Genomic DNA, 16,326 nt, shown 5'->3' with positions numbered 1-16,326 from the left:
GCATTGTGCCATTTTATGTTTCAGCAGTATGCGCCACCTTGATATTTTATGATGCAGCCGTGTAGATATAGATTAGATATAGATATAGGTAAGTGGAATGTGGCGCCGTCTTGACATCCATTCACCTGAAGTGCACACATTGCCCTGTTCTTCCTGCCTGCTCCTTTTACCTCAGAGCTGTTACCTCAACACTGTCTGACATTGAGAAATAGGAGCCAATGCAAAGGCCAAACAATGTAGGTTTCCCCCACTGCTTTCAGAGACAGAGCTAGACACATGCCTCAGTGCTTCCTTCTAACCTACCAGGAACAGGTCTCGGTTAATTCTGACAGACCAGACAACTGAAAGCTCTGTGCTGGTGACATCTGAGCATTCACTCAATCTGGCCTGCTGTGGTGTGTGTGTGTGTGTGTGTGTGTGCCCAACAACTGGTGTTTCCAATCTGCCTCTGGCACCATAGAGAAGTTGCAAGGCTACATTCAGACAGCACTTTATTCCATTTCCCCATTGTTTCCTTATCCAATAATTTTGTGTTTTATGTGATCTTTCCCGCAACGTAAAAGCCACTTCTGGGAATCTAGTGGAAGTTTAGTGCTCATTATTGCTTCCAGAAAAGAAAAGAAAAATAACTGTTTGCCTGGAGTTTTGCTCTGTAATTGCCCCAGTTTCCATGGATCATGCCATGTGATAAAATTGGGGGCTGTATACCACAGCTGTCATGAACTGGTTGGACACAGAGGAGTGGTGGGTGGAAGCAGCTGGGGAACCACAAAAGAAATTTCAGAGTCCAAGGAGTGGTGATGGAACAACAATGAAAGAGGGAAGACTGGGAAGAGGAGGTGTCAGAAGCTGAAGGGGTAACAGGGCTCAGTGAGTTAAGGAAAGTCTATGACAGAGAGAAGTCCAGAACCAGAGGCAGGGAAGCTGAAGCAGAAGAGTGGGAGGGGGGAGACCAAGAGGCAGAGATGAGCCAGGCTAGTAAAGAGGCATGGGTGTTGTTATGTACTGAGTTGAATAGGATTCAGAATGCAGCAGTCTGATTGGTCCTAGAACAATGCAGCAGTATGATTGGTCTGCAGGAGCCACCCAATCCAGCTCCATATGGAAGTGAATCCACAACCTGATTGGCCCACAGGAGAATTCCAGAATTCCAGAAGTAGCCAATCACGTGCAGCCCATTGTGTAAATAATGTATATAAAGCAGATACCGTGGGGGAACTTTCATTCCTCCTCACCACTATGAGCTGAATAAAGAGCATGAAATCCACTCTCGACTCTGAGTATAATTCAGGTGTCCCCTCCCCCTAATTCCCAGGAGCAGGAGAGGAATGAAATGAGTGCACACAAGCACAGTCTCCAGTTCCTTGTAAGAAGCCCTGGAGAGGAGTCATGTCCAATGGCATCTGCTGCTGTGCCATTGGTGGCGAATGAAGTTTAGCAGGACAAGGCAGCATGTTGATCAAAAAGCCACAATTCCATAATGGGGAGTAGAAGGAATGTTAGCAACCAGGACAGAAGTGCTAGCATTATAAGCAGGAAAGCTAATGCAATAATGCCCATGTCTGAATGCATAGTCAGAACTGGAAAAATTAAGGTGTTGGTAGCCAGTGTAGGCCCTCCATATGTTGTAAATCTACATCATCCCTGACTGCTGGCTGGGGCTGAATTTTAGTTTTCAGCATTGGGGGGGGGGGTACCGCTGGGCTAAAGCAGAGTGGGTGCCACTGCCTTCATGGTTGCCCCCCTGACACTCAGGGATACCCCAAGGCTTCTGCATATGCTGTTGGTCCTGACAATATATTTACACACCCCACAATGGATTGGTAAAAGGGCTGGGTGTTGTGAGTGGTGTCCTGTAAACATTGCCCTGTATAGACCATTGCCCTGGTAAAGGCATATGTAAGTATGGTCGGGCCTAAGGACATTTTTCTATATAACGCTAAAACCACCTTTAGGTCTCCCTTGTGCTATTTATGTTCCTGTCTGACCTTTCTTAATCTGGGAGAGAAAGCTGAAAAAGAAGACAGGAGAAGGCACCTTTTATCATATGTGCTGGAAATGTAAGGCAGTAAAAAAATTTTGGGAAATGATATATAATAAGTTGAAAAAAATGTTTAAAATAACATTTTCTTTAAAAAAAAACCCTGAAACTTTCCTTTTAGGAATTCTAGGTGCCAATATCCCAAGAGAGCAGAAAAGACCACAGTTACACAGATGTTACTGGCCCAGAGATGGAAAGAAGATAAAGTCCCTACCAGAGAAGAATGACAGATCAAGTTGATGGATTGTGCTGAAATGGCTAAAATGACTGGCAGAATCTGAAATCAGGAAGAAATTTTTAATAAGGAATGGGGAAAATTTATAACTTATCTTAAAGACCATTGTAAACAGTTAAAATCGTTAGTAGGATTGGAATACCACTTGTAGTTTAATGGTGAATTTTGGATACAATGGAGAGATAAAAGATTTGGATTATTATGAAAGATGCGGAAGGAAATGATTAATAACAGGGTGCACAAAGGGGAGAAGAAAAATCCAAGAGATTCCTTGGGATCTTGTTTTAATGTTGTATGTTGGACATGTGATTGTAAATTTTTAATCTGAAAAACCAAATAAACAAATTTTTAAAAAAGAAAAAGAAGACAGGCATTTGTGGGTAAATCTGTCCAGCTAATAATTTCTCAGAGGCTGGAAGCATCTGTAGCAACGTGGTACACGTGCACATGTGTGTGGGGAAGCTGACATGCACACAGAAATACCTCTGCAAGAATATGTTCACTGCTGAAAAGAAGTTTACTCTGGATTGTGCATATATAGTGTGGCCTGCTTTGCATTGTCAGAGAAGGCACACGTACCCCAAAATGAGGACAAAAATAGACACATATCTGCACATGCTACTTCATATGTACACATGCACATTTAGAAATCATTTCTGTAATTTAAATAGAAAAGTGGCCTATCTGTCTTTTCAATTTGCTGTCCAGGTGCTAGCCATTGATGAGCATCTTCAAGGCTCCTGCTCTCCCTTCTTATATGTTTTTTTAAAAACAGACTTCAAACAGAGAATGATTTCAAAGACTAACTTCCTGATAGCCCTTTCAAAGAGAGCAGTGTCATCTGTAAAGGTTGACACGCATGGCCACCCTAGCTATAAAGCAATACTGCTGTGTTATCCACCAGCAGACTTTGTGCTGTAAAGCAAAGGGGTGGAACCTCCTGAAGTTGTTGGACCTATTAGCCATGCTGTCTGGGGGGCTGATGGGAGCTGCAATCCAACCACATCTGGAGGATCGAGCTTCGCCAGGAGATCTGAACATACCTGGGTTGCTGTTTACACTCTACCAGCACTGCTCCTAAGAAGTGTCTTCAGACACTGGCTGCAAAACGTAGATCCAATGTCCCTACTTTTCTCACAGAAAACAAAGACTTTATTTGCTGTGATTTGACAGAGGTCAAAGACTGTAACAGCAGAAAAATCATTTAATTATGAGAAGCCTCTTCTAAGACCAGAGATATAAAGGGGTGGGGGTCAAATGGGATTTTTTCCCCTCCCTTTCCCCACCCTTCCTAGCACCCATTTTTTATGACCCTTCATTTCATGGATTTCCATTTTTCCCAACTGCCATCTGTCAGCCACATGGAATGACGGCAGAATACAAGTCAGGTGGCAACCCTGGAGCCTCAGGCCCTCAAATGATTGTGGCTTGGACTCATCTGCGACTGGATCTCTGAACTTTTTTAAAGCAGCAACAGGCTTTTGATCAGCGGCCCTGAGGAAGGGTTTGATCTTTTCTCTTCCTGCCATTTCCATGACATAAATCCTTCCCCTATTTTCTCCACCGGGAGGCTTGATGGCATTATCCCACACTATCCCATCAATTTCCTTATCACAAAATGTCTGGTCTTTGGGGGAAGTGGGGCTTTTTTGTGTGTAAGACCTCCCTATCAGCTGTAACTGAGAAACCTGGATTTGCTGGTATGTGGTTGAATCTCACCCCTCAAATATTTGCAGTCTGGATGCACCCTCAGTCTCCCGTGTCACATTGTAATGTTAACAAAATTAAAATTGTAGTTATTTCTATATTCCAAAGGATTTGGAATACCTGGTTATAGAGGCCTATCAATCATGCAGACTTTTCCCAGGAACAATAAAACAGCTTTGTGGTTAGAATACATAGCCCTTTAAGGAATGTGGCATGGAATAATAGTCTTTCCAAAATTGAATCACATTTTTCATCAGTGAATTATTCACTGAATGGTGACGTACTTCAGCATACCCCTCTGGGCTAGAGGGGAGCCCTTTAAATTACTTTTGGATCCTCTTCAAAAACCACCGAAGAAGAGCTGTCTATGGCCTCCGCTGGGGAATTCCCCATCTCCTAAGCTAAAAGTAAGCTTAGGCGTGCCTTCTTCCTCACAGTCGATTAAAGCACCCCGAAAGGATCTGTTGGACCCCTCTCTCTTACTTATCTGAGTGAGTAGTCAAAGAAGACATTTTAACTCCTTATTCTGGAGATTGTGGGAGTTTGGGAGGGGGTTACGTAGCTTGTGGTATATAGCTCAGAATTTGATCACAAGAAGCTGAAATCTCTCTCTACTCCCTGCTGGCTCCCCACTCCCAGCTCATGAGCTAGAAGAACGTATACTGTTGGTTCTGTGCCTCTGACCTAGTATAGGAAACACATCATATGAGAGTCCATGTTTATAGCACAGACTATCTGGAAAGTGGTGAAATGTCCTTCATTTGAGGGTTTAAAGCAAAGGTTGGGTGTCCATCTCTCATGGATGCTTTAGTTGAGATTCCAGCATTATAGGATGTTGTAGGTGACCATCAGGGTACCTTCCAACTCTACAGTTCTGGGATTCTATGAACAAACCAATGCTTATTTGAGCAGCCTTGGTGATGTCAAACTGGCCAGCTGGTCAGCTAAAGAGAAGAGGGGGTTTTTTGTCTACTTTTCCTATGGCACAAGCATGGGGAATAAAAAGAGAATCTTGATAATCACTGGGCTTGGAATAAAAGGAAGAGAAGAGAAGAGATTTACTGGTGGGTCTAAAAAACACTCTTGGCTCTGAGAAGTGCAAGAGGAACTCATTAATTCATGTCTCAGGGTTGAAGGCTCCCCAAACGGGAGCTTGAAGGAGCACCTATCTGCATAGCTTCCAGCCCGTGCTTTTAAGATCTGCCCTCTTCATGCTGCCATTGGTGGAAGGTAGTCTTTCCAAATCCTACATCAAGCTTCTTGGTAGTGTCCCTCACCTATAGCACTGTCCTTCCTGACTGAGATTTGGTTGTCTTTTCACATTCGTAATGTTAACATAAAATATATTCAGCTTAGCAGTAGTTGCCTACACTTTTCAGTATAATTTATTATCCTCTGAACTGTATTTTAAAGTTTGTTACTGTTCGGAATTTCTGTTACTGCTTTATGATATTTGTATATCGTTTTAAGATTGCTATGCTATGTCCTGCACTCTGGCAAGAAGAAGGGCAGGGTAAAAGAACTGCGCAGGGAACCTACCCATACCAGCATCAATTCAGCACTGAACATTATTAATGATAAGCAACATCTCCTGCTCTGAGAGGAAAAGAGGATCCAAATGGTGGAGAAGAACTGACAGCAGTTCTTGGCCAAGAGGACTGAATCTTCTTCCTCCTGCTATTTCCATTGACCAGGTTGTGTATGTGTATGAGAAAAAGCTGCTTGCTATACAGTTCTAAGGTTGATTTTCTAATACAAATACTGTTTCTCAAAAACCCAACATGAGAACCACGCCCCAATTCTCACCACCATTTTTCATGACTTCTCTCTCATTCATGCATATAATTTAGAAGCTGGGTGCTCCTCAGGTGACCAGATGCCGTGCAGAGGGCAGGGCTCCTGCACCTCCAAAGGGTTGTGCAAATGAGGAAAGTTCTTTGGACACCACTTTCCCAATCCCTGCAGCACATGATAAAGCAGCACTGCCAAAATTCCTTCTTCTATGCAACTCTTAAAAGTGCAGAATCTCCCTTCTCTCTGCAGCCAAGCACATACAAGCAGATTTTTTTAAAAAAGAGAGACAATGGCCAGCAGATCATCTACCCCCCACCCCCAGCTACATCTGGTTGCAATGCTGCTTTAGGACCTGGGCTAGTGAAAACCTTGCTCCAAAGATAAAGTGTGTCTGGGACACTGTTTAGCTGACAGCATGGAAAGGCAGCCCTGTCAAGCCTGTGAGAACCAGCTTATTACACCTGTTATAGGCCTAGATAAAAACCCTTGCAGCAAGGCTCACCCCCCTCCCCAGGGCACCCCCATTTTATTTCATGCTCATTTTGGAAGAGGGATCCTATGGAATCCGGAAGCTTAGTTGATTTCATTTTTAGCCACTAGTGTAGTATAAACACTGACAACTGGGAAACACTGGCCTGCGAGAACAGTCTTTACCAAAGGTGTCATGGGCTTTGAAGACGCTTGAACTCAGGCCGAAAGGGAGAAATGTGCTAAGAGGAAGGCACGCTTGGCAAACCCTCACCGTGATCAACTCCCGCCCGGAAACCAATGTCCCCACTGTGGAAGGAGGTGTGGATCCAGAATTGCCTCCACAGTCACTTATGGACTCACTTTTAACCGTGTTTACAGCAGCTTACTCGGCTACAAGTGACTGCCAAAGGAGGAGACGCCTGGTGGCCCTCTTGCTCTCCAATTCCTCTTAAAAAATCGAAGAAAAATCTCATGGAGACTTCTTTCACTGGGCCAAGTAAAGCTGTTTTTAAAAAGGAAACAGACTATTTTATAGAGAGCTTTCATCTAATCCCCCGCACACCACCTGAGGGAAGGACAGGCAATTGCACAGCTTGCTCATTAATTATTATTACTTATTTCGGCACCGTTTTATTTTTTTAAGGAGGGGGGAAAATCACAAAGCAGTTTACAACCTGCATTAAAACATCCAAAAATAAAAAAAATCCAGAAGAAAACATTGCAGAAGAAAGTCAAATATAAGAGAAAGCCCGTTCCACTTCTAAGTCAGCAGCCTACGGGATCAGGCTAGAAAGCGACCTGCCTAGCAGTTGCCCTTGTCGGCGATGCCAGCTAAGCTCGCCCGCGCGGGCTTTCCCCTCGCCCCGCCGCCGCTTCCTTTCTGGGGCTGGCGGCTCCCTTCGCTCTCTTGAGGTTTTTCGAGAAGGCGTCCGTGCGCGCGGGGGCGGTTAGGAGGAAGCAGCTCGCTGATTAGCCGCTCGGCTTATCAATCACGCGCCGGGGAAATTCCAGAGGGGCGGTCCTTCTGACTCATGCTTCCTTCCTCAGGAGAGAGAGAGAGAGAGAGAGAGAGGAAGCAGAGCGCGAGGGGGGAGGGCGGGGGAAAGGGGAGATGCCCGCGGCTCAGAGCCCACTAGATCCGGGAGCTGATTGGGTCCCCGTCGCAGGATCTCCCGCAGGTAGGATCGGGGCACCCATTACCCCCAAGCCAGCCTCATTTCTCCTTTCCTACGGGGAAAGAAACGCCCCCCCCCTTCCTTGTCCCTGTGGGGACAGAAGGGATGCTTTACGCTTAAGGTCGGAGGGGATGGATGCTTAGCAACGGGCTTGTGGTGTTTTCCTGCGAGGGGGGCGGCCAAATGGTGCGCCTCCTCTTCCACGGTTCCTTGTGCCCCAGAACTCCGGTCCTGGAAAAGCAAATGGAAATAAGGAGACCCCCCCGCTCCCTAAAGCGGGGAGGTGTCAGGGGTTGAAGTTCTGTAAAAGTTGAGACCCCGTTTCTCCCATGCCTGGTGGATTCTGTGTTCCGTGAGAGGAGTTGTTTGCAACGTTCACAACACGACGCAGGCACAAGTGGCTCGTGCTGAAGGGAAGGTTTCACAAACGCACCTGTGTCGTGTGTGTGTTTCCTTTGGAGTTATCAACAGGGAACCTGTCACACACTCCATAGTGCTGGATAACAAACGCGATTTTTAGCTGAGGGGTTTATGGCCCCTGTTTTGTTGAATTGACTGAAGGGTTTCTTTCTTTCCAGGCTCTCCACAGTGGCAGTAACAGAATGCTCAGGTCATGTTCACAGAATAGTGATTGTTAAAGGAGGTCAGTCCCAGGGTCAGATTCAGGTTTGATGCGGTCCTAAGCTACTGAAGCTAATGGGGCCCTTTATATGTCCAGCTGTCCTTTGTCAGCAACAAATTGTCGCTGTTTTTTGTGTTGAATATATGCTATATATGGTAATTTATGGACCTAATAGGTATCTAAAGCCATTTGCACGTAACAAAATATGTATTTTATTGAAGTAATTGTTGAACTGAAACACAATTAAGAAGTAGTATGTTAATAGTGAAATACAATTAAGAAGAAGTATATTAATAGTTAAATAATTATTAAGCTCTAACTTAAAATTATTTTTTTATTCATAACAAACTATCACACAAACACATTGGCATTGGGCAATAACAAAAGTTCCTTTAGAAACACAATTTATAAAGACTCATAATCTAGTCTCTAGAAACTTGGTATGACATTAAATAATAATAGGTGTAAGTATATGATGCAAACTACTAATAATTATAAATAGCAGAATGTAGGCACTCTATATATAGAAATGAGCAAATCAGTGATATTTTAGGGAGCAGGCTAGCAGGCGGAGCCCATTAGTTACATCATAGGAGCCTACACAACACAAAACACAGTTGCTGTATGTAGGTTTTATTTTATTTGGTTTTTTATCTTATATTTAGGAAATGTACATCCAGTTTTTTCCCCTTTAAATTTCTTGGGGTGGGGGCCAAGAGCATGGGCCCTATAGCTTGTTTAGCTTATATGCAAATCCGGCACTGGTCATATCTTTTGCTTTAATGAGGTGACAATCTTCTATGTGGGGGTAAGCACCATTGAATTCAGTTGGATTAACTTCTGAGTGGTCATGCCTTGGGTTGTGCTGGGAAAAACACATTTGGGTTTAAAGATTGTTCCAGACTGCAATTCCACATAAATAAGTAAAATTATTTACTGATTTGCTGAGTGTTGCTCGTGGCTGAACATATGCATTATGTTATTAACACATTTTTAGTCTGTCCTTAATGAAGGCATAGGCACATCAATATAAGCACTGAAATACAATGCTATGCAACAAAGACCTAACAAAAAAAATTCCTTCCAGTAGCACCCTATCTGTAACTGCAACAAAGACCTGTTATTATAAGATTAAAAAATACCACTGGATAGCTCATGTGGTTAGAGCATAGTGCTGATAACCAGTGGCATGCAGTGACATTTTTCATCAGGGCCAGAGGCACCAGCTTGCGAGGGCAATGGAGGGGGCAGGTTGACTTCGTGCACGTGGCCATCACATCCACCACCACCCCCAAGCTGGGCAAAAGCTTCCTGGGCTTTGGGAATGAGGCAACAGGCTTTAATATTTTTTTTAAATGATATTTATTAAGATTTCAAAAAAGATTACAAAAGTGGTAAAAAAAGATAGAAAAAAAGAAAACAAAAAAATACAAAATACAGAAGAAATAAAAACAGTTAAAAATAAATACCTCTTTCTATGTCTTGCCTTTCATTTACCTCACACCTCACACCTCCCTTTTTTGTATTCCAGTTCGAATGGTCAATTCAGCAAATCCTTTCCCTCTTTGTTTTTATCTTAATTCTTTATCTTAACATATTATAGCTTTATATTTTCATCTGTTATCAATCCATTTTTACATATTCCTTTTTAACCTTATTGCTAAAACCACTTCATTTCATTCCGACATCATTTTAGCATTCATTAATTTTACAATGTTTTTGTAAATAGTCTTTAAATTTCTTCCAATCTACTTCCACCAACTCTTCTCCCTGGTCTCGGATTCTGCCAGTCATTTCCGCCAATTCCATATAGTCTATCACTTTCATCTGCCATTCTTCCAGGGTGGCAGGCTTTAATATTTTAATTTACTCAGGACATTTAAGGGACTAACCTAGTCCCCCTAGTCAATTGACCACATGCTACTGCTGATAACCATGGTTGCAGGTTCAATCCCCACATGGGACAGCCTCATATTCCTGCATTGTAGGGGGTTGGACTAGATGATCCTCAGGATCCCTTCCATTGTAGAATTGAAATCTATGAACACGAAAAAACATGATTAAGACTACAGTACACATGGGATGTGGGTGGCGCTGTGGGTTAAATCACAGAGCCTAGGGCTTGCCGATCAGAAGGTCGGCGGTTTGAATCCCCGTGATGGGATGAGCTCCTATTGCTTGGTCCCAGCTCCTGCCAACCTAGCAGTTTGAAAGCATGTCAAAGTGCAAGTAGATAAATAGGTACCGCTCCGGCGGGAAGGTAAACGGCGTTTCCGTGCGCTGCTCTAGTTCGCCAGAAGCGGCATAGTCATGCTGGCCACATGACCCGGAAGCTGTACCTCGGCTCCCTCGGCCGATAAAGCGAGATGAGTGCCACAGCCCCAGAGTCGTCCGCAACTGGAACTAATGGTCAGGGGTCCCTTTACCTTTACACTGTTGCACTACTCATATAAACCAGATATGTTCTTCATAGAGTTGACTAGCTGTATTACGACTTAGAAACACCAAGACCCTGATCAAACAGATATGTTTTCAATGCTCAAAGGTATGGTGCCAAGCATACCTCTTAGGGGGGCATTCCAAAGGGTGTGTGTGTCACCATGGCCACATAACTAATAACATCTGATGGGGACACAAGGAAGGACCTCCTTTGAAGACCTCAATGCACAGGGAGGTGCTGATTCAAATGTTTAGGTCCCGGGTTATGACACCTACGGCCCAATCCTGTTCTGTAAGCCTCCACTGATTGCAGTGGAGCTTACTCCCAAATAAATGTGATTAGGATTGTAGCCTTAACTTTATGTATTTATTTCTGTCCTACCCTACTCCCCAGGAGCTCTGGCTGATATGCAGAGTGTTGTACAATCTCATCTTCTCAGCATTTCTACAAGGTAGGCTAGACTGAAAGATAGTGGCTACCTAGTGAGCTTCTTGGGAGAGCAGGGAATTGAAGCCAACACTATAGCTATCACGCTACTCTGGCTTTTTATATCACTTTTGTGTTCTTCAGCTACTTTTCTTTTTCAAAATAGTGAAAGGAGGTATTATCCATGTTTTGCAGTTGGGGAAAATGAAGCCAAGGTTTAGTGGTTTCACTTTGTACATGATAGTGACTCTAAAGCTGCAGGTCTATGCATGCTTATTTGAGTAAATGCTCCTGTGTGACTTATGTCTGTATAAACACGCATGAAATTGGATTGCAACCTTGCAAGCCCAAATAATGACACATGGTTCATTGTCAGTAACTTTAAATGAAACAGGAATCAAAAGGAAAGGAGCGTTGTTAACGTATGCCTAGTTCCAAACAATACCTTCCTACTCTTGAGAAAGAGTAGGCATGCCCTTCTAAAAATTTCCGCTATATATTGGCTAGTTGACTGATGAAAAAATAAAGGATAAATTAAGGATAGAAATGATTCTCACCAGTTATTTGCCCTAATTCCAATAGCTGTTACAAGCTGATGTATTTTGGCCAGCAGAATTTGTAAATATTCAAAAATTTAGATGCCCCCATAGTGTCTACTCTCCTTTTCTAATTGCTACAGAAATACATCAAAATGGATTAAAGGTATTTCCACTTAAACTTTTCCAATGAGAAATTTGCTGAAGTGGTCTTCCAGCAGGAAGCACATTTTGTAAATAACTGCGTATTCTGGGCATTGTGAATGGATATTTAGCTGTTTTTTTCTAGACCATTCAGAACAAACAAACCCATAGATCAGTTGTGTACCATCGTGAAGGTAATACAGAATTGCAGTGTGCAGAAAGTAGCAACTCAGAAAATGCCTTTACAAATGTCTGCTAACATTTTGCTTATTAATCTAAAATTATTCTATTTATAAAATAGAAGTTGTTTTTGTGGATGTGTTTGCTTCAGTTGTGGAACATAGAACCAGTTGTTTCTTCCTATAGATCTTTAGCAATATGAGCAATCTCAGGGACACACATTCCCCCAAGCTATGTATGTTCTTGGCACTTATGCTGTACAGATGACCAAATGCTACCACAGTAATAATGGAATACTATGTTGAAATTCTGGTGATGATTAAGCAATTCTAATGATGGCATTATTAGATTACATATGTCAATGTTGTTAGTCTCCTCCAGTGATGCTGTTGGTTGTGTGAATTACCTAGCCTTCCCAAACTTGAATGGTTTGGTATTCCTGCATTCTTTTCAGGTAATCAGAATGTTACATGAGTAGTTAACTCTGGTCATGTAGCAGATGGAATTTTGACCATTTAATTATGTATCTGTACTTTCTTGTAAGGAAAGCTGACTTCATAGTTTCTCCTCTTGTGAATGAAATCATATTGGTATGATTCAAGGTAGCATTCTGATGGAGATATCCAAGGTAGCATTCTGATGGAGATATCCTGAGTTTCTAAGCTGTAGCGTTCATGAAGGTAAAACACAGCTTTGTTACATGCAGTCATGTGCTTAGTGAACCCAAGAGAAGAGGGAAGTGTGTTATTGTTGCTTCTAGGCTCTTGACAGTAATAGCTATTGTCTTGGAGCCTTTTCCATCAGTTTCTCAATGAATATATGTGTAGAATATATGTGAAGCTCATGTGATTCTAAGTGATGTATATAATATTTAGTGACTTCAGAAAGTCTAATATGGGGGTGGTAGTGTTATTGACAATTACCACCAGAATTTGTATATTGCAAGTTGCATAGAGTTGGAGAGGGGTAAATGTGTTGCTTATAAATGTGTGAAGAGAGGGGCTAATTTTAATACCAGCATGGTGTGTTTGATAAGTTGATCAGAACTTGTGGTCTTGCTGGCTGTTTCTATTCTGTTTGACACAAAAAGGATTGGGTACCTGACAGGCTCTTTTTCTTTTCCCCGTGTGGTTTTCTGTTTGAAGGTGAAGGTTTAGAGTAGGCCTGGAGGGAACCTATGCCCCTCCAGGTGTTGCTGAACTGCTACTGCCATCTTCACTCACCATTCGCCATGCTTGCTGGGACTGATGTGGGTTATAGTTCAGAAACATCTGGAGAGCCACAATTTCTGCAGTCTGGTTTAGAATCCATTGCATTGGGACCTAAACTTTGGGAAAGTGCTTAATGCAATTATCTGTTTCTCTCTCTGCAATATTTTTCTGAACTTTGTGTTCTATTTGGGATGTCTGATAAACAAAATTCTAAAACCAAGCAGTGTTAGAAACTGGGATAGAATAACTAGGAGCCAAATGTCTTTTGGGACATGAGTTGTGGGCAGCAAAACAGAATGTCTAGTCACCATGGAGGGGTAGCAACACTTTTTATTTATTATTTTGATAAGCATGAACTAATACACAATTCACATAAATAACACATTGTTGACACATTGTTAATATCATATTTTAGCAGAAATTGTTAATACATGTTTAATTTGATGTTTGCAATAAAAACATTGGTACCAAACTTTAGTTTTCAAAACACTCTACCCTTTATTGTTAAACTCCTTTACATATTGTCTATCCTTAACATATACTCCGAGGCTTCAAAGCACATACATTTCACTAATCCTTGAGTGTCAGCCAGGCACAAAAAATGGCATCTAGACTTTTTGAGGTGCTCCCAAATGGAGAATATTTAGGTGCAAAATGCGCCTGGCGCCCTGCTAATTTCAAACCCAGCAGCAAAGGGAAGCAGCAGTTCCTATTGAAAGTTTGTGAATGTGTTTCTCTCTAACTACAATCTCTTTAGTAAAATTAAAATTGTTCTCTGAATTGCGTTTTGCTCTCTCTGTGTGTAAATAGAAGAATCACTTCAGTTTTTTATGATCTATTGTTATCAGATGGAACAGAGATGAGTTGCAAGTTTAATTCTAAAAAGATTTGACAGGTCCTGGCCACATTTGATGCTCTGAAGCACATGGAGTTTTGCTATGCTTGTGTGCGTAGGCATGTGGGTTTTTCAATGCAAAGGTCAGTGTACAGTGTGCCTTCTTTCAGGTTGAGCAAGGCATGACTTGTGGGAGGAAGGAAGCATGTTGCCAACTGTTGCAGTTGCATCCAAATATCAGCATACTAGATCTTTGCCAGCATAAGTCGGAACAATGTTGATCCATCTTCCATTATTTTTAACACACCCACCCAGCCTCATGCACTTTTTAGCCTCATCCTGTGTCATATCCTTTCCACACTCCCTTCATTGACCCTCTTGTGATTTTGTTTTCTATACCTAAGTGTTAGTATGGATGTCAGAAAACTGCAACCCAGTTGGACTTGCAAAAAAAATTTTAGACCTTCATTTAAGGTTGTTGTAGTAGTTTTAATTGCGAGCTGCTTTGAAAGTCTTCAGATGAATAAAGTGTGAAAACAAAATAATCTTCAAAGCAGCAGCGACACATCTTGAATTTAAATCAAATAGGGTACTAACATTTTTAAAAATCTGAAAGAAAATAGTAATAAGACCTGGGCAAATGAAAATACTTAAAATACATAAGGGTCAATGCTAGGCAAGCCTTATTTGGGAGTGCATTCCCCAGCTGAGATGTTGTCATAGAAAACGTATTCTTAATTTTATTAAGCATTTTTAATATCCTGCCTTTCCAACAAAATATTGCTGATGGCAACTGAAAAGAAAATTTGTACTAGTGCAAGCAATGTTTTCCTATATATGCCTACTCAGGAGAAAGTTCCACAGAGTTCCACAGGGTTTGTTCCCAGGTAAGTAGGTGTAGGATAGCAGTCTAAAACACTCCATATAAATTACACACAGAGACAGAGAGAGTGAGAACTGTACAAAGATGTACAATTCTTTAAGTCCCTCTCCTGAAAACCTATTGATTTGATTTTCTACCAGATAGTATTTTGTGCATCTTCTTGCCATTCCACAGATGGCAGGTGTCATCACAGAGGAGATGTTTGTCCATATCTTGTACACACAGGTGCATAAAAAGTGTACCCCCCCCCCAAATATAGAGGTTTAGTTACCAGATGCAGATTTTATGAAGATTTGGTTGACTGATCCTTTCACACTCACATATGAATGAATTGACTAAGGCTGTACACCTGTGCACACATACCTGGGAATAAGCCTCATTAAACAGAGTAAACATGCATAGGGTTGCATTTCTGTATGGATTGTGCCCAGAGTTTCTTTATACCAGTTGAAATGCAGTGTTTCATCTGAGGAGTACTGGTTTGTCAACCAGGATATATTTGGATTTGTGAAATACATTTCAGTCTTGAGTTTTCTCTACACCAGCGTTTTCCAGCCTTTTCAGCTTGGTGATGCATGGGTTCAGATTTACCTATCAACTTACTGTCAGATGAATTTTGGAGCTTAGGTCTCTGGCAGGCAACAGTTTCATTCATTTTAACTGTAGGTTTGCCTGTTCTTGAGACATCCAAGCAAAAATTTACTTAACATGGAATTTGTTAAAATATTTATCGTTACTCACTATTTTGTTTATAGGAATGTAAGAGTGCCAACCACCTATTTGCAGGATATTGCTTCATAAGCTGTTTAAAAAATAAAAATTAATACAGCTGCACAAGCAGTGTTAGATGTAACAAACTTCAACTCACCCTTGGTTTAACTGTTAATTAACTGGGTGGTAGATTCAGTGATGGCTCACCATGGGATCCTTGTGCAGGGGGTTTTACAGCTCGCTTCTGGTTCTCAGGTTCCAAAGGCTGTGGTGATCACTCAGGGCTCCTCCTTGTGTGAGCACTTTGTGGCGGGCCATCACTGCCAGCGGTTCCCAAGTGCTTTTTTGAGCTTTTCCATCATTTTGTTACAGGTGTCAAAGCAGCCTTATGATATACCAACCGAGCAATAGAGTTGTAAGGGGTATTAATTGTATCAGTGAAATGCTACAAGCCATAGTTATTTTGGGTTTGCTTATAAAGCATGTGACCCATTTGCGCAGGGTTTATGACCTGCAGGTTGGGAAATGCTCTTCTAGATTATACTTGTATATCCAGTCCGTTACCAAAACAGATACAATTGTTTCAGCCTTGGGGCCTGTAAACACTTCCAGTTGAACAATCCTGTGTAATGATGCTAGGCTCCATCTGACGTCGGTGCCAGCCAGCATAGCCAATTGGGGATGCTGAGTGCTAGAGTCCCTGATGTTTGCAAATAACTTTTTTTTTTCCCCTACTTAAAGGGAATGTGATTGGAATGTAGAACTCTCTGTATGGAGATTTTCTCCATTCTCTAGCACAGCATGAACAAGTTCTTCTGGTCTACAAAAGCCAGATACTCTCTGTTGCATATACATGAGTATCACTTACTGGCCCATTCTATGTCAGCATACAACTGACGCCCGAAAAGACAAAGT

At 42.0% G+C, this 16,326-nt stretch overlaps 1 protein-coding gene across 7 annotated transcripts in view; it reads left to right on the top strand.

Moving 5' to 3' along the window:
• Nucleotides 1-4,340: 4,340 nt before the first annotated feature.
• TNIP1 (TNFAIP3 interacting protein 1) overlaps nucleotides 4,341-16,326 on the top strand; it is a 62,088-nt gene continuing 50,102 nt past the window's right edge. For 5 of the 7 annotated variants that reach the window (XR_014164629.1, XM_081896933.1, XM_081896930.1 and 2 more), the window contains exon 1: nucleotides 7,300-7,426. Coding sequence is in view for 1 of the 7 variants with exons in the window: in XM_081896932.1 (XP_081753058.1) it covers nucleotides 7,360-7,426 (67 nt within the window). In the remaining 6 variants the exon portion in view is untranslated. Of the gene's footprint in view, nucleotides 4,475-7,299; nucleotides 7,427-16,326 lie in introns of those variants that run through there. The other 2 variants (XM_081896929.1, XM_081896932.1) reach the window with 2 other exon arrangements.

Source organism: Podarcis melisellensis (genome assembly GCF_964234715.1).
Source record: "Podarcis melisellensis genome assembly, chromosome: 2".
In the NCBI taxonomy this organism is placed as follows: Eukaryota; Metazoa; Chordata; class Lepidosauria; order Squamata; family Lacertidae; genus Podarcis; species Podarcis melisellensis.
This window is presented reverse-complemented; position numbering and strand designations above follow the sequence as displayed.